The sequence below is a fragment of the Prunus avium genome, chromosome 2 (genome assembly GCF_965620075.1).
Source record: "Prunus avium chromosome 2, drPruAviu1.hap1.1, whole genome shotgun sequence".
NCBI lineage: Eukaryota > Viridiplantae > Streptophyta > Magnoliopsida > Rosales > Rosaceae > Prunus > Prunus avium.
This window is the reverse complement of record NC_142285.1, coordinates 43,263,194-43,279,079: the sequence shown is the minus strand read 5'-3', so window position 1 is coordinate 43,279,079 and position 15,886 is coordinate 43,263,194. Positions and strand designations below refer to the sequence as shown.

The 15,886-nt window shown below is 38.3% G+C and overlaps 3 protein-coding genes across 4 annotated transcripts; all 3 read right to left on the bottom strand.

Annotated features, from left to right (window-relative positions):
• Positions 1-121: 121 nt before the first annotated feature.
• On the bottom strand, positions 122-2,028 carry RKD4 (RWP-RK domain-containing protein). The gene is made up of 3 exons (XM_021970572.2): positions 1,721-2,028; positions 982-1,498; positions 122-448 (listed from the first exon to the last, which is right to left on the bottom strand). The coding sequence occupies exons 1-3, from the start codon at positions 1,810-1,812 to the stop codon at positions 287-289; spliced, it is 771 nt and encodes a 256-aa protein (XP_021826264.1). The 5' UTR covers positions 1,813-2,028; the 3' UTR covers positions 122-286.
• A 4,510-nt stretch (positions 2,029-6,538) lies between these two features.
• Positions 6,539-10,509, bottom strand: LOC110767127 (cyclic nucleotide-gated ion channel 1-like). Of its 2 annotated transcripts, XM_088247976.1 has the most exons (8): positions 10,074-10,509; positions 9,329-9,914; positions 9,068-9,124; positions 8,793-8,945; positions 8,367-8,650; positions 8,104-8,215; positions 7,692-7,928; positions 6,539-7,562 (listed from the first exon to the last, which is right to left on the bottom strand). In XM_088247976.1, the coding sequence occupies exons 1-8, from the start codon at positions 10,091-10,093 to the stop codon at positions 7,002-7,004; spliced, it is 2,010 nt and encodes a 669-aa protein (XP_088104102.1). In that variant the 5' UTR covers positions 10,094-10,509; the 3' UTR covers positions 6,539-7,001. The 2 variants fall into 2 exon arrangements, with proteins under 2 accessions (XP_088104102.1, XP_088104101.1); XM_088247975.1 differs by lacking the exon at positions 9,068-9,124 and having other exon boundaries at positions 8,793-9,006; positions 9,330-9,914.
• A 141-nt stretch (positions 10,510-10,650) lies between these two features.
• LOC110767126 (cyclic nucleotide-gated ion channel 1) lies at positions 10,651-15,463 on the bottom strand. The gene is made up of 8 exons (XM_021970570.2): positions 15,143-15,463; positions 14,153-14,323; positions 13,293-13,845; positions 12,703-12,912; positions 12,320-12,618; positions 12,078-12,189; positions 11,753-11,989; positions 10,651-11,560 (listed from the first exon to the last, which is right to left on the bottom strand). Exons 2-8 carry the CDS (start codon positions 14,179-14,181, stop codon positions 10,862-10,864), a joined length of 2,139 nt encoding a protein of 712 aa, XP_021826262.1. The 5' UTR covers positions 14,182-14,323; positions 15,143-15,463; the 3' UTR covers positions 10,651-10,861.
• Positions 15,464-15,886: the final 423 nt, after the last annotated feature.

Below are 15,886 nucleotides of genomic sequence, written 5' to 3'. Positions count from 1 at the left end.
TTAACAGTTACTACAGAAAATGGATAACTGATAAAAACAAGAGAAAATCTGTAATGGAGAGATGAAAACACATTCAACAAGCTTTGATCACAATAGCAGGCAAGGAGATGGATGATTGATCAAAAATAGAAACATCAATCTGACCGTTCCTACCATATATGTGTCCTGATTTTCTCATCTGTTTAATGTTTGCGTGGATATTAACTAAACATGTGTGGTCTTAATAGTCTGCTAACAGAGAAAAGATATTTCTGTTTGACATTGATATATTTGAATGATGATAAAGTCATGGACGAGCAGTGATCAAAGACCTCTTCATCTTGTAATTGGCTTTGAAAGAAGCCTGCCTCAGCTTTTTGGCTCTCTCTGTTAGCTCCATATCTGGCAGTTGCTCTAGAAGCTTTTTCTGCTCCTCCAGCATCTTTAGCTCATTGGTCAATCCCAAACCCTGCATTTCAACAGTCAATCCTACACACTGTCTTCCAAAAAACAGAGATTGAAAACCAATCACCTTCATGTATAACATGTCATACTTTTTTTTTTTTATGAGCAATATTGTGGGAGGGGGAATCGAAAATAAGACCTTGGGCATGCATAGCTAAAATTCTCTTAATCACTTGAGCTACAAGCCTTTGCATAGATAAATAATACATTAGAATAGTCATTCATGGTAGCCTCTTATAATACGTGGTCCATAAGTAGTCATGCATCCTTGGCCACAAAGCAAAGTCAAGGGCTTGACAATGAAACAAACCTACTCCTATATATCCTTCCTCACCACTTGTTATTCACAGATCCCTATTTTAAGGGGAAATTATCAGTCGGCAGTAGACAAAAAAGGCACTACTTGGCCTTTAAATTCAATCATGAGCATAGAGTATTTAACATATATAATTCAGATTTTCTATTAATTAAGTGGGTAGTTGCAAATTGCAATGAAAACGATAATCTCTCATCACTGTCAACAACATGCACACGTACCTTAACATTTTCAATCAGAGCCTTCAAGCTCTTAATCTTTCTGTGTGGCCACCTCATGATGTTTAATTCCCTGCACCTCCTCTTCAGAACAGTCAATCCCACGTTCAATTTCTTGGCTGCTTGAGTGATGGGGAGGTCAAAGTACTTTTGTATCTCATCCAATTCCAATGCAGCAGACTTCTTCTTATTATAAATCCCATTACTTGCCCAGCTTTCCTCTTCATGTTTGGCCCAACTTACAATCCGCCAGTCAGCCATTCTTGAAGCTTCATCCAAATCACTTGTAGGGTTGTTGGAGAAATCAAAAGAATCCACCATGGTGGTCACAGGCTTTTCATCAACCACAACATAATCACAAGGTGATGTGAAATCAGTATTGTCCAACATGAAATCCCAGCTGCCTAAATCTTCAAAACCTTGGAAACCCATGTGGGCATGTTGGTTCTGGTTCCATTCCAAAGGGATTGAATTGAACTCAAAGAAATTGTCAAGCTGTAGATGTTCTTCTAATGAAACACTGCAAAAGTAAAGTAACCCATATAATAAAAGTTGTGTAATAACAAAATAAAAGATGTATAGAGGAGCATAGCATTCTTCAATTCTTCAACAAATTTGGGGGTTTGGAGAAACAGAGTAGATAAGCAAATGTGATCAAAGAAACCAAAAAGTAAAAAGCATTTATCAGAAGAAAAAAAAAAAGGAAATGGTGCAGCAAAAGAGGGATTTTTTTTAATCTTACTTCTCATGAAATGGGTCTTGATAGTACTGTATGGAGTCGAAGCCATGTGGGTTAATCTCAATCTTTGGAACCTGAAGTTGGATAGAATCCATTTGGGAGAAAATGGGTATGAGAGAAACGTCAAAGTCAGAGTGACAGTTGGAAACTTTGGGAATTAGAGAATGAAAATATAATGAAGAAAGCAGCACAAAAGAGAGCGAGGCTAATCCTTGAATTAATTTGGGGAAGGAGAGAATGGGATTTGAAGTTCGTGCACACGCTCTGTGTAGGGGGTTACAATTCCCCTGTGGCACTTACTCAATGCCACATTAAATTGGTGAACGATTACCAATCACAAAAGGGGGCCGCACCATTCCTTAATTATGATCTTAATGCATCTATAATTGTAATTTTTTTTCTTTAATTAAACACCCACAAATGCACATGCACCCATGATAGGAACTTAGGAAGAGAAGAGTGATGATGATGGTTGCTTAAGCATCATGACATGATACATACAACTCCATGATACCATCTCGTCAGTTCGGATATTGAAAGAGATTTTAAGTTCAAATTCCTCTTCCAACGAAAAAAAATAAAATATTGATGCATACATATGCATGTTAGAGGCATGGAGCAATACATGACCAACATAGAGAAAAATTGATGAGAGGAGGAGGTGGTTATTGAAGGAATAACGAGGTTGAGGACATAAATTGTCATAAAAATATGATTAATTACGATACGCATTACTATATATCCTCATCCATTTGATGGTAATCATTAATAATTGGGGGGGTTTGTGATTTTGTTTATGCCGGATAATTAATTAATTACATGAGAGGTAGCCGTCATAACCTGACATCGACACTCCCCCATTACATTACAGAGGGGAGGGACACGTGCACTTCCCTGAAGACGGCTGAAACGGTAGAAAAATAAAAAATGTAATGGGATTGGGTGTTTCATTCATTGTCCTGGCCCTGCCCGTTAACATAATGGGTAGGTGTGTTCAATTCGAAGCCAACTTCCGTGGGTTAGAGAAAGTCCATTAGGCCCACTTATTTGGGTGGCTTAGGATTTTGCAAATTTTGACTGCAACAAAACACAGGCCCAAAGGATGGTTGACTTCATTACTAGTTTCACCATTAGGGTATAGAGTTATCTTCTTCCTTCGTGAACCATTGCCTCAGCCTCCATCAAAGACACATCTGCAACACATCGTGCACCTCGCATCGCCCTGAACCATGCTAGTATGTGTAACTTGCCAAACGATTGGCTCCTTGAGGCGATTTCCAGACCCCTTAAATAACGCTTTAAAACCTTGGACCCTAGCGCAGAGAGGCAAATCTAGCACCTCCATGGCTTTTTTCCGACTAGGGGACCTCTTTGCACCTATGTAGGTACGCCACTGTCTCTCTCTCTTTCTCGCTCATATCATCATCATCTCATTTTTCTGAGTCAGACCCGCCCAGGTCACCTAGGAGGGCGCCCACCGCCTAGCGCCTAGGCCCATTTTTGGAACACTGGCTGGTTAAATGAGCAGGGAGTCTGAAACAAAATGCCTTGATAACAATGTTGAAGCTATAGCTTAACACGTGAATCTAAAATCATCAAAATAAGAGAAATAAAAGGGTCACCATAAAAACCGTCTGTGCGGCCGCCTAGCGCCTAGGTGCCGCCTAGGCCAATTTTTGGAACACTGGCTGGTTAAATGAGTAGGCGGTAAAAAAAAAAATGCCTTGATAACAATGTTGAAGCCGTAGCTTAACATGTTTGGTCAGCAGTGTACTCTCGCCTAGGCTGATTTTTCGAACACTGCCTGAATTACACCAATGCTTTAACAGTTTATTAGCCATACCCACTTATGTTGTGTTTCTGAGACAGCATGAGCATGGTGATCAGTGGCCGAAAGACTGCCCTCTTAAGCCAACCTGGGAGACTTTTGAAGCTTTTCTCTTTTATAGCGGCACCATGCTGTTTGCAAAACATAAGCTGCCCTTGGTTCCCATTGCTGCAAACCAAAGCTGTTAGAATTCCTCAGCTCCATGCTTGAACCATTGCTGTATTTTCTGCTTCCTCAGCTACATCTAACATTGGAAGCTGTTAGAGTTACTTGGACGAATACTGAGAATGGACATTGCAATGTTTGTTCATTGCTGCAAACCAAAACTGCTACAGACTTGTCGCCAACATGCTTCTTTTCTTTTTATAGAGAATAAGTACCAAAAGGCTCCAACAACCTGCAGGGCCAGAAGAACCCTCGATGGTCACTACTAAGTACTAACACTGTGGAAACAACACAAATTAATATGGATTAAAGGGAACCAAGTTTATAAATTCCCTCTGTAAATATTCCTCATATTTAGTTTCTCAAGTTTCTTATGTTTTGCCTGCAACCTTCTTAAAGTGTGTGCATGTGTGAGAGTGTATCCACTATCAGCTTTGTTTAGCATCGAAAACTCTCCAGTGCCAAACACTAAATATTATATGTGGTTTCAAAAATTTGGTATTCTTGTCTCTTTTTTGTATTTGTGAGCAAGAAGAATATGAGTATAGTTCTTGGCTCATTTGTATGAGAATCATTTGGGTTTGGATTATATTGAGATTAGAATTTTTGTTATTACTAGAATTCCTACGTCATATTCGACCTAGACCTAGACTACAAAGCCGAATTAATATAAATCTTTATATTGTTGGTTTCATTCGTATTTATTATATTTTGCATCCGACCCTACCAAGGTGTTTGCAGTTTTTGCAATTGCCTATCCACCAGATTTTAAAACTTTGCAAAAATTATAATTGTTTCTCCTTCTTATTTTCCTTTTGGATTAATTGTTGTACAAGTATTGTTAGCAGGACATAACTAGTCCTAATGCCGTTGGATTAACTTCTCCTAAAAAAGAAGAAGAATCTAAATCAAAATGAAAAGCAGCATGCAAGGCTCTTCTTCAAGGTTAGTGCTGTTCATATGTGTGTTATATATAGATTTATATAAAACAATTTAATTATTACTTTCTTTGGCTTTTTTCTTGGGGCGAAAGTATTGGTTGGGTCTATGGAAAGTGCAACCGCATAAAGTTTGGGAGAAATTGCGAATTCCTATTATAATTTACAGATTTATTATTCAAATTAAATTTGTAATTGAATATTTTGTTTGAGTGAGTAGGATTGAAGAAGCTAAGGACAACAAAGTTACTCTTGGCAAACCTACTCAACGACATCATTCTCAACATTCTCACGAGACTCCCCACACAATCAATTTGTCGCATCCAGTGTGTTTCGAAGTCATTTTTCAACCTAGTTTGACTGTTCCTTCTTTGCTACACTTCACACACCATGTTGCATGAACTACTCCGGTGTTGTTGAAGTACCTCAACTTATGCTTATTACTAGCTCTCGTACTCGACATGACAAATTCACCATGGTCTTCCGGTCACTGAAATACAATGGAGACTACGTTTTAAGAGAAATTAAATATAGTTTTCTTGTCTCAAAGATTCTAAGTCGTGGAAATCGTTTCGAGCTAGATTGTGTTTTTAGCAACTTTTTTTCTTCTTCAAAAGTAGATATAGATGCAAAGATTCATGCTTCATAGTTAACCCTCTTATTAGGATGGAAGTTCTAAAGTTTCCACTCATGCCACTCCCAACGAGTAACGTGGCATTCGATGTTTGGTATGGTATGGGATTTGATAATATAAGCAACATCCTCAAGATTGTTTGTGTTGCCAAAAATCATGAACTCAATTTTGAGGTGGCACACGTTTATGTATTGGGCACAAGCTCGTCATGGAGTGAGATAGATTCAATTCCTTGTTGTGGTTTAAGCGACAAGAATGTATCTGCACATCGAGACATGCATTGGTTGGTTCGCGAAAATAAAGAAGAAAGCTTGCATGGAAATCATATATTTTCTTTTGATTTCAAGAAAGAGAAATTTAATTGCACATATCATCCCAACTTGGATGGTTTTTTACATTTTGATGACATGCATTTGCTTAATATAAGGGGGTGTTTGGCAATCATGGGTCTTTCTTTTTCATCATCACGAAGCATCAAGATATGGGTGTTAAAAGATTATAGTAAAAAGGAGTGGACTTTAGATTACAAAATAGCAACCCTCATGTTCATAACTTTTGTTCGGCCTTGTGGAGAATGGGAGCATGGCATAACTTTCAGGAAAATACGAGGATCATGTTTACTGCTTTATAACATCAAACAAGTAACACTAGAAACTTTATTCCCAAGTGTCTCCAATTTTATTTATCGGGAAGCGCCATACAGACTTACAGTACTAAGCACTCGATGCTTTATAGTTATACTGCAAGTCTCATCTCCTCACAACACTATTACTGTGGCAATTTGGTTGAAGCTAAAAAAGCAGGAGGTGATATTTGGGATATTTTTATGTGATTGTGATTGAACAAGCATTAACATGCAAGCCTCATATCTTATATATCGCTATCCATGTATGATATTTTGTTTTGTATTTCCATTACAATATTTATGGGTTCGATTTCTTTGAATTTTGCTTGTCAAATAATACAGTAGAGATTGATCGAGATTGAACGGCAATCATCATGTGAATAAAATCAAAGCTAAGTAGCCAGAAGAAATTAAGTAAATCAAAGATAGGCGGGTGCCTAGGAGTTTCTTTTTTTATTATATATTATAAATTTATACCAAAATCATGCAAAATATAAAAATTATAAAATTATAAAATGCCATAATACATATATATTAAATAAATAATATAATATTTATTTGTTATTTGTTACTTATTAGTGATTTCATAATGCGAAATCCATTTAATGTTGTATTTTCTGAGGCCAATCCCAATCAAAATAATATCTTTCTTTTTTTTTGGTCAAAATGAAAATTATATATCTAAACAGGGCATTTGGTTTTATTAGTGTTTTAAGACCAGGCCCAATTAAAAGCCCACCTCTCCTTTTACACATAAATGCAATTTTCCTTCTCAAACCCTAAGTCTAACACGAGCTGTCTCCTCTCTCTCGCTCAAACATAACCCGACCTATCTTCTTCTTCAATCCTCATCTCTCTCTCTCTTTCTGAATCTAAAATCATCAAAACAGGAGAAATAAAAGACCCAACATAAAAACCTTCTGGGTGGCCGAACACTCGCTGGTTAAATGAGCATTCACTCTGAAACAAAATGCCTTGATAACAATGTTGAAGCCGTAGCTTAACATGTTTGGTCAGCAGTGTCCTCCAGCCTAGGCCGATTTTTCGAACACTGCCTGAATTACATCAATGCTTTAACAGTTCATTAGACATACCTACTTATGCTGTGTTTCTGAGACAGCATGAGCATGGTGATCAGTGGCAGAAAGACTGCCCTCTTTAGTCAACCTGGGAGACTTTTGAAGCTTTTCTCTTTTATAGCGGCGCCATGCTGTTTGCAAAACACAAGCTGCCCTTGGTTCCCATTGCTGCAAACCAAAGCTGTTAGAGTTCCTCAACTCCATGCTGAAAAGCCACCAGAATTTAGAGACCACATGTTTCAAATCATTGGCTTTGAGGGCAAACACTTCCACTTTCGTCTCAGCTTGGACTGTTTTGGTTGAGATGGGAAGGTTGGATAACGCGGGAGCCGGACAAGTCTTGAGCACCCAATCCAGAAGTTCTTCTCCATAGAAATCACCCTTTTCAAGAGAATTAGCGCCTTCACCGCAAGTACTGCTGGAGTAAGCCAAGACCTTCCCACGCGTGATAAACAGCATCTCATCAAGTGGATCTTCCTTTCGAAATATGAAGCTATGCTCTATGTAAAGCACTGGCTTCAGATGCTCGCAGATTGCATCCAACAGTCGTTTGTTCATATTTTGAAGCACTGGCACCTACATCAAATCAAATAAGTTCAGAAAAGCCTAGGCCTACCAAAATATCATCTCATCATCATCATGTACAAGACTTGTTGATAAACTTCAACAAGAATTATAGGGAGGGACAAATTCAACAAGTCTCACTTTGCTGAGTGGACCTGAGCAAAGATGCCGCTTTGTATCTCTCCTGAGGTCCCTGGGAAGATTGTGCAGAAAATTCTCCACATCGACGCCTCTGGTTTCTTGCCATTTGTATTTCTCATATTGTCGTACCCGCTTCTTAAGCTTCCGAGGAAGGGAATGGAAAGCCATCCACAATTCTATCTCTTGCCCCTTCAATCTCATTTCCTCCAATCTTGCAGTTTTTGACTGCAAATATGTCTGTTCCACAACAAAACACAGTTCATCATGTGATGTCTCAAAGGACTTAAACATTCTTGTCAAAGAAGTCTAGTTTCTGAGTATCATCCAACAACAATGCATTCAGATGAATGGATATAAGATTTAGCAGCAGGGGAACTGAGAGCTCTGAAATAAACGTATTCATAACACCAACCTGCATATTTCCAATAAGAAATACAAATAATACCAAGCCAGAAATTGAAATCACAACTGAAAAGTAGATTTCCCACACATAGGTACTTGTTTTGAGGTTTTGACCCAGGGAGCTGCAGAGTATGAATACAAAAAAAATCACAAGTTAGTAAACAAATGTGCAAGAAGAAAAATCTACAATACTTAAAACTATGCGGTTCAACAATTATTTATATGATTTGATTTGGTTTAATTTGACAAAGGATGGATTTGAGGTGCACAAACCTCAGATTTTGCAGTCCCCACCAAAAGCAGTAAGATATCTTCTGTACAAAATCTGCTGAATTGATGACGCCAGATTTAAGGGCATCAGAATATATTCCAAAATCGAAGAGTGTGGAATTTGGTGTCTTTGCAGAGCAAGAGTCATTCAGAAGTGTGGTGGCTCCAAATGTGTCATCACCACAATATAAAGAACAGTAATCACCACCAGCATGATTTTTACAGACTTGTCGCCAACATGCTGCTTTTCTTTCTATAGAGAACAGGTACCAAAAGGCTCCAACAACCTGCAGGGCCAGAAGAACCCTTGACTTTCAGAATTTATTCCAAGAGAATCATATTTAGTTTCTTAATAAGTTTCTTATGTTTTGCCTGCAGCACATCACTCTTAGATATCATAAAATAGACAACTAGAAATGGTAAACTTACATGACTGGCAAGCATATAAAGAAAGAGATTAAATGCAGCTTTAGCCCCTGCAGTTTCAGCAAGGATGCCAGAAGTCCTTGTAGCTTTCTTCAACCAGGAGCTGATTCGAAGAACCCTTAGCACATATTGAAGGATAACTATAAAGTTCAATGACTTTGTTGCTTTGAAAACCCTTGAGTCATTTAATCTTGGAATAATGAAAAAAATTACCACCAGGACAGATCCAACATAGTGAATCTTTAACCAATCCCCTGTGCAATAAAATTCTATAAAACGATTGCTTTGAAAACCCTTGAGTCATTTAATCTTGGAATAATGAAAAAAACCACCACCTGGACAGATCCAACATAGTGAATCTTTAACCAATCCCCTGTGCAATAAAATTCTATAAAACGAGCTCCTGCTCGTAGGCTCATACCGTCATGTAAAGTTTAAGTTGTTCAACATGAAAATTAAAAATCTTATAAGTTGAACAAACACTCAAGCTTATAACCGGACACTACAAATACTTTTTTAAGCAGGGTGGCTTTCCTTACCTGTGGAAGTGGAAGAATTACTAGTATGTCCAGTAGGAACCACAACAACAGATATGTCCCTACTGATGCTGGAGGCTCTGTAACTGATTCGTTTCTTCCAGTTCCAGATGCATGAGAAGGAGTGATAATAGTAATACTAGCACGGAACTGAATGACGATGCGAAATAGATGAAAGAAATCAATGACGGATCGCAAAAGAATAGCTATGTTCCCCAATCTTGTATCCAATCTAAGGCACTTATTCTCATCATTGACGATAAGGAGATAACAGAACAAAGGATCCAGTGAAAGTGAGACAACACACAGAACTTGAAGTATCGTATTCCATCGTTGCAGCAGGACTAGTTCCTGGGGATTAACAAATTTATTCTTGGAACCCAACCCTATAGCCAAAACTCCATAACAAGATTTCAATGCTTCTCTGATATTCATAATAATCCATTCAAAACCAGGTCTTAAAAGTCTATGCAACTTATCTGCAACCAAGTCCACTGCTGGTAAACATTTCCCTGAACGATGTATGCCATTAGCATTAGATTTGGGAAATTTTTCTTCAGCATTTTCTTCTAAATCGCAACCCTGTACCCTGAATGGAACATGTAATTTAACAAACAAGAATGAGCTTACAACTCTACTGCTAACTTTTCTAGATCAAGCAAGCTTATGGAGTTCATAGACAGTATGATCAATGCTTCATATCATGAATTACATAAAAATTTTAAAAACAAAACAAAATTTCACTTACCGCGGAATTTGAATTTCCATTAGAAAGCAGAAAATTGCCGAAAGATTTCATAAAAATCAAAGGACATGCAAATTGTTGGATGTAAAAATTGAAGCAGGAAGCAGCGGTGGCGCCACTCTAAAAAGTGGAGCTCTATCGAACAAGTCCACGGGGTATCTTCCAAGTCTGGAAAATCCAAATATGAGAGTGTTGATTCTCGAGCGCGATTAAAAACTTTACTGGTTCACACTCTCACTCTGGGTTGTAAATTGTAAATCACATATACACCCCCAAGTCGCCGGAAACTACGTCAGTCAAACTCCCGGAGATGGATGTTTTGATGCAAATAATAATATAGATAAATTTTTTTCATCTGAAGCATGCGGGCCCAGGGGAGACAAAAGGTGGACGTGCGCTGACGCGGAAAAATTGGAGGGCCTTAGCTCACTCGCGCATGACGCGCAGCTAAGCTATACTCGCCCAACACAAAGCCGATGTAGCCGGCGCCGCATCACTGGAGCCATCATCTACCGTCATCGATTCGAACATTTTTCAAAATCCACGGCCAGATTTATCCAAAGCTAACAAAAATTCAAGCTTTCGTAAAACCAGGAAACAATCAGGCATTGCCATATACGAAACGGATAATTTACACAACTGGTACGGATCCAACACAACAAAATGTGACACTCTACAATTACGCAATTACATTTTTCTTCCCTTTTTTTTTTTCAGTTAAATGATTTCATGTTACATTTTACGCAACAAAACCAAAGGTTGCACTCGATTAAAACATCTATATACCCCTACTATTGTTCTTCAGCAGTAAAATCAGGCTCCGCTGGCTTCTGAAGTAGCATGGCCGGTAATCTCTCTGGCACCCTTGCCTTCCGCGTACCACTACGCCGTATAGTACGGAGTATATTAGCAGCAAAACGTGAGGCATAAATGGTGGCACCTAGACTTGGGGAGCTAGCCCCAGCCTTGGCCAGTGCATCTTGCAACCTATTCTCCTCTTCCAGCAGAGATGTTTCTAGCTTCTTCTTACAATGACGTCGCCATGCTGCTTGTATAAAACAAGCTGCCCAAGTCCTCCACTGCTGTGAGTATAACCTGAATGTGTGGCGGAGCTGCTTGCTGTGAAGCCGCCTGAATTGAGAGGCTACAAATTTCAAGTCATCTGCTTTTAAAGCAAAGGCTTCAACTTCACTAAGGGCTTGGACAGTTCTGGTCGAGATGGGAAGATTAGATGATGAGTGGGGATCAAGAGCCCATGTGAGAAGTTCTTCACCACAGAAGTCACCGGCCTTGAGATATTCAGAGTTGAAGAAACCAGTTCTTCCACCATTTGTGGTCATAGTCAATAGCCTGCCTCGCATTATGAAGAGCATCTCATCAACTGGGTCTCCCTCCCGAACAATGTAGCTTTCCTCTGTATAGAGTACTGGCTTGAGACGATCACACATTGCATCCAGCAGTTGTTCATCCATTTTCTCAAACATTGGTACCTTAAATGCATTCAAGAACATAGTAAGAATCAATATCTAGGGGTTTGATGTAAGGATTTGAAAATGAATAAGACCTGAGGTGAAACGCACTAACAAGATTGTTCACGATCACCAACAATACAATACCACCATTACTCCATTCACATACAAATGCATACTAATTAAGAAGACAATAATGGTGGGCAAACTCACTCTCATAAGCAGAGCCAAGCAGAGATGGCGCTTTATGTCCCTTCTAAGATCCTTGGGAAGATTACATATCAAATTCTCTTCATCAACACCTCTGGTTTCTTGCCATTTATACTGTTCATACCGCCTGATGCGCTCTCTCAAATTCTCAGGGAGCAAACGGTGGGACATCCACTGTTCTGCATCTCTCCTTTTTACTCTCATTTCCTCCAATCTCGTGGTTGTAGACTGCAAATATGTCTGTTTCAAAGAACTTAAATTTCGTCAGAACCTCAAAACATAAATAGAAATGAGGAAGTGTCAATTCCTAAAACTACTAAGTACCAACCTGCATATTTCCGATGAGAAATGAAAATAGCACCAAGCCAGCGATAGAAATGAAGACTGCAAAGCAGATTTCCCAAACATATGTACTGGTTCCAAGGTTTTGACCAAGCGAACTACAGAATGAAAATACCAAGGATAAATAACCAAATACCAAAACTGGTTTTGAAAGCTGACTCTACTGGTTTTGAGCTCAGCATCAGATAACCCTAAGAGTGCACACTACAACAAGTTGTATAAACACACCTTAGATTTCGTAGGCCCCACCAAAAACAGTAAAAGAATTTCTGAGGAAAATGTGTGCTTGATTCAACAATGCCAGATTGAAGGGCATCAAGGAATATTCCAAAATCAAATTGTGATTTATCTTCTTCTTGTATGGGGCATGAAGAATTTAAGAATGTGATCTTATCCAAAGCCTTGCCGGTAACAGTATCGCAGTATAAATCCTCACGGTAGCATGTGGTAGCATTGTTCCCACAGGCTGCTTTCCAGCATGTGGTTTCACGTTCAATGGAAACTAAGTACCAAAAGGCTCCAAGCACCTAAGAGCAACATATTACTTGAAAATCAGAATATTGAAAGAAGGACAATTATATTGCAGTTACTCATATCATGATCAAACTTACATGACTGGCAAGCATGTAAAGGAAAAGATTAAATGCAGCTCCTGCCCAAGCAGTTTCGGTCAGTATGCCGGAAGCCCTTGTGACTTCTCTATATAGTGGATATATTCGTATAACCCTTGGCAAGTACTGGAATAGAACAACAAACTTCAGCAAATTCTTTGTATTCAATGATTTTGAGCCGCCCAATTTTGGAATGAAAATTATAACCACCTGGGAATATTTCATAGATAATTATTAGTGGTCCAAGGTAAAATCAAAATATGCATAACATTCTAATTGAAACAAGACATTCACTACAATTAAGCGTGCTATACACAGAATTCAAAGTATCAGATACCAGATACAATTTAGGAATAAATCCAACACCAAAAGGTACACCCAATTAGGCAAACATGAGTATCCATCCTGTGCAGAGCACATATGGGGACATAAAAATCCTGTGCAGAGAGCGTAAGGGGCATAAAGACCCTCCCCAACCTGTCATATTAGATGAGTAACCGAACACCAAATGAATGCAACTCATGATATGAAGCCCTGATAAATTCAAGTATGAGACTAATTGATTTCTGACATAGGAAGGTTAGCCTTACCTGTGGGAGTGGGAGGACTGCAAGAATGTCAATTAGGAAGTATGACGATAGATACCTCCTTGCAATAGACCAAGCATCTTCAACCAAAACACCTCTTCCAAAAACTCGAGAAGAAGGAGCAACAAATCCAGTACGAAACTGGAAAATTATGTGAACAATATAAAATATATCTGTAAATGAACGCAAAACGCTAGCTGTTATCTTCATCTTTTCGTCCAAGCCAAGGCACTTGTTCTCATCATCGATCACAGGGATGTAAAAGAACAAGGGATCAAGGGAGACAGCAATAAGACATGCCAATACAAATATCTTATTCCACTTTTGAAGGAAAGGCCCTTGTGGATCAAGAATTCTAGAACCAAAGCTTTTAGCAACGACTCCATCAAATGAATAGGATTTCCATGACTTCTTAATCCTCTCAGAACCAGATTCCAACCCTCTTTGGAATTTCATTGACACCGAGTGGATTGTCCTTCTGAATTTTCCTGGGTGTATTTCATCATCTGGAGAATATAGTGGCTCAACCTTTTTCTCTGAAGTCCAATCCTGAAACCTGAATTTCAAAAATATATAAATAAATGCATCCAATTTAATTAACCCGTCAGAAGATTTCCGGGTATCTAACATCACACGCAAAAGTTAAACATAAGTCCAAAAAACATAATGGTGTAGAACTTGTGGTAAGTACTACTTTTTTCTTCTTCTTTGTCAAACGTGGTAAGTACTTCAGAGTAAGCATAGCAGGCAAATGAAGCATCTAAAATTCTAACTTGTTTGGTTCTGGGAGCGTGAAAGTAACTATATGGATGCAAAACAGTGAACATGATATCACATAAGGTTAGCACTATTGTTGAACTAACCTGACGAACTTCTCTTGATGAAAATTCATGACTATAACCTGCTTTGGATTTTCGTCCAAAAAGACAAAAACCTGCTTTCGATAAAATCTCCAAATGGAAGTTCAACCACTGAACGTTTGGAGAACCCAAAGAACTTCTTCATGCACCACGAAGTTCCCAAAGTCCGTCCCCCTAAAGAAAGATTCAGAGTAGTTCATTAAAAAACAAAAACAAAATCATGAGCAAAATAAACTGAACTGAAAATAGAAGCTTTCATTTTTCGTCAAATAAATCAAAGCCTCCATTTTGGGGGAAAAAGAAATAAGGATTATAATTTCACAGATGGGAAAAAGAAAAAAAAAAAACAAAATGGGTCCTAAAATTACTAACGAAGGGGGGAACTTTCGGGTCGAACAGTCAAGTCTCAAAGTGCCATTTGCCGCAATTCAAAAAGCAGACGTCGCACTAAAACTAAATATCCGTACCCAAATATCTTCATTTAAGGAAGAGCCCATCAAAACAGCAGGCATCCATCCATACAACATTCACAAATTCATTGTTAACACACATAACACATACAAAACTACATAAATATGCAATAACACAAAAAACAAATTTATAATCTTCATCGGCAAGGAAACTACAGAATAATTTCCCGCTTAACAATATTGTCAGACCTCTTACATTTCAAATTTCAAAACAAAAATAAAATCATTACAACAAACATGAGTTGGGATTGGGGAGAAAGCAAAGTAATTTATATCCTAAACTTTCGAAAGACTTGGAAGTTCAATCGTATCTTCGTCCACCAAAGATCATGAACTTAAATTCAAAAGAACAAACATTCCAACAGACAAAAAAAAAAAACCAATCTTGGGGGAAAAACTATGTCACTGAAACCAAAAAATAATTATTTGTATAAAAAAAAAACCAAAAAATAATTAAGATATTGAAAATAGGAGAAACAGAAAACCCAACAAAAAGAAAAAATGATGAAGGAACATAACCTACCAAACAATGAAGTCTGAGTGATTAAACGAACAGGTTCTCCATGGTGGAAAACTGAAAGTCCTCCCTTTGATTATCTATCAAAAACCCAGATAGCTTTTTGTGCTTGAAATTCAATCAGTGAGGGAGGGAGAGAGAGAGAGAGAGGAAGAAGGTTCGCGGAAATGTCTAGGGCAATGAGAGAGAGGGAAGGAGGAGTGGGTCTCCGAGTCTGTGAGTCTGTGAGTCTGTGAGTCTGACTCAGCGTTAGCCTCGTGATTAAATTATAGGCTAAAAAGTTTGGGTTTCAAGACAGACACACTCAGACAGAGAGGAAAGGATAGTCCAACGAACGACGATTGGCGATTCTGATTTAGGCAAACAAAGTCTTCTGTTCTGGGACCCACTCTGTGGTGAAGAAAACAATTTAAAAAAGAAAACCATTTTATACGTTTCGCTCTCTGCGGTTACTTTTCGGTCCGGTGCGTACGCTGGCCGATGTGTGAAAAAAGTGAAACTTCAACTTGTACCCGCGCACTTCCCGGGGATATAGCAGCTTTTTATTTTTGTTTTATTTTTTATTTGTATTATCACCTTTTTAAATAAATCAGAATTTCCTTTTTTCGAAATTGGAAAAGAAATCCCTCCTGAATTATCTGTTGTGTCAGTCAGCTTTTGTCTTTTTGAACCCAAAATTGTTTTCTTTAGAGCAATGATCACAGATATGTCAAATTATTTTATAACCCACTTGTTAAAGTTGTGACATTT

Coding starts and splice junctions, on each gene's coding strand:
- RKD4 (XM_021970572.2), bottom strand. CDS start 1,812: ATGGATTCTATCCAACTTCAGGTTCCAAAGATTGAGATTAACCCACAT. Junction 1,499..1,720: donor CAAGACCCATTTCATGAGAA/GTAAGATTAAAA, acceptor TTACTTTTGCAG/TGTTTCATTAGAAGAACATC. Junction 449..981: donor CTCTGATTGAAAATGTTAAG/GTACGTGTGCAT, acceptor GTTGAAATGCAG/GGTTTGGGATTGACCAATGA.
- LOC110767127 (XM_088247975.1), bottom strand. CDS start 10,093: ATGGAAATTCAAATTCCGCG. Junction 8,216..8,366: donor TGGGGACTGCAAAATCTGAG/GTTTGTGCACCT, acceptor CATACTCTGCAG/CTCCCTGGGTCAAAACCTCA. Junction 7,563..7,691: donor GCTCAGGTCCACTCAGCAAA/GTGAGACTTGTT, acceptor GATTTGATGTAG/GTGCCAGTGCTTCAAAATAT.
- LOC110767126 (XM_021970570.2), bottom strand. CDS start 14,181: ATGAATTTTCATCAAGAGAAGTTCGTCAG. Junction 12,913..13,292: donor CAGTCCTCCCACTCCCACAG/GTAAGGCTAACC, acceptor AAATATTCCCAG/GTGGTTATAATTTTCATTCC. Junction 12,619..12,702: donor TTTACATGCTTGCCAGTCAT/GTAAGTTTGATC, acceptor TGTTGCTCTTAG/GTGCTTGGAGCCTTTTGGTA.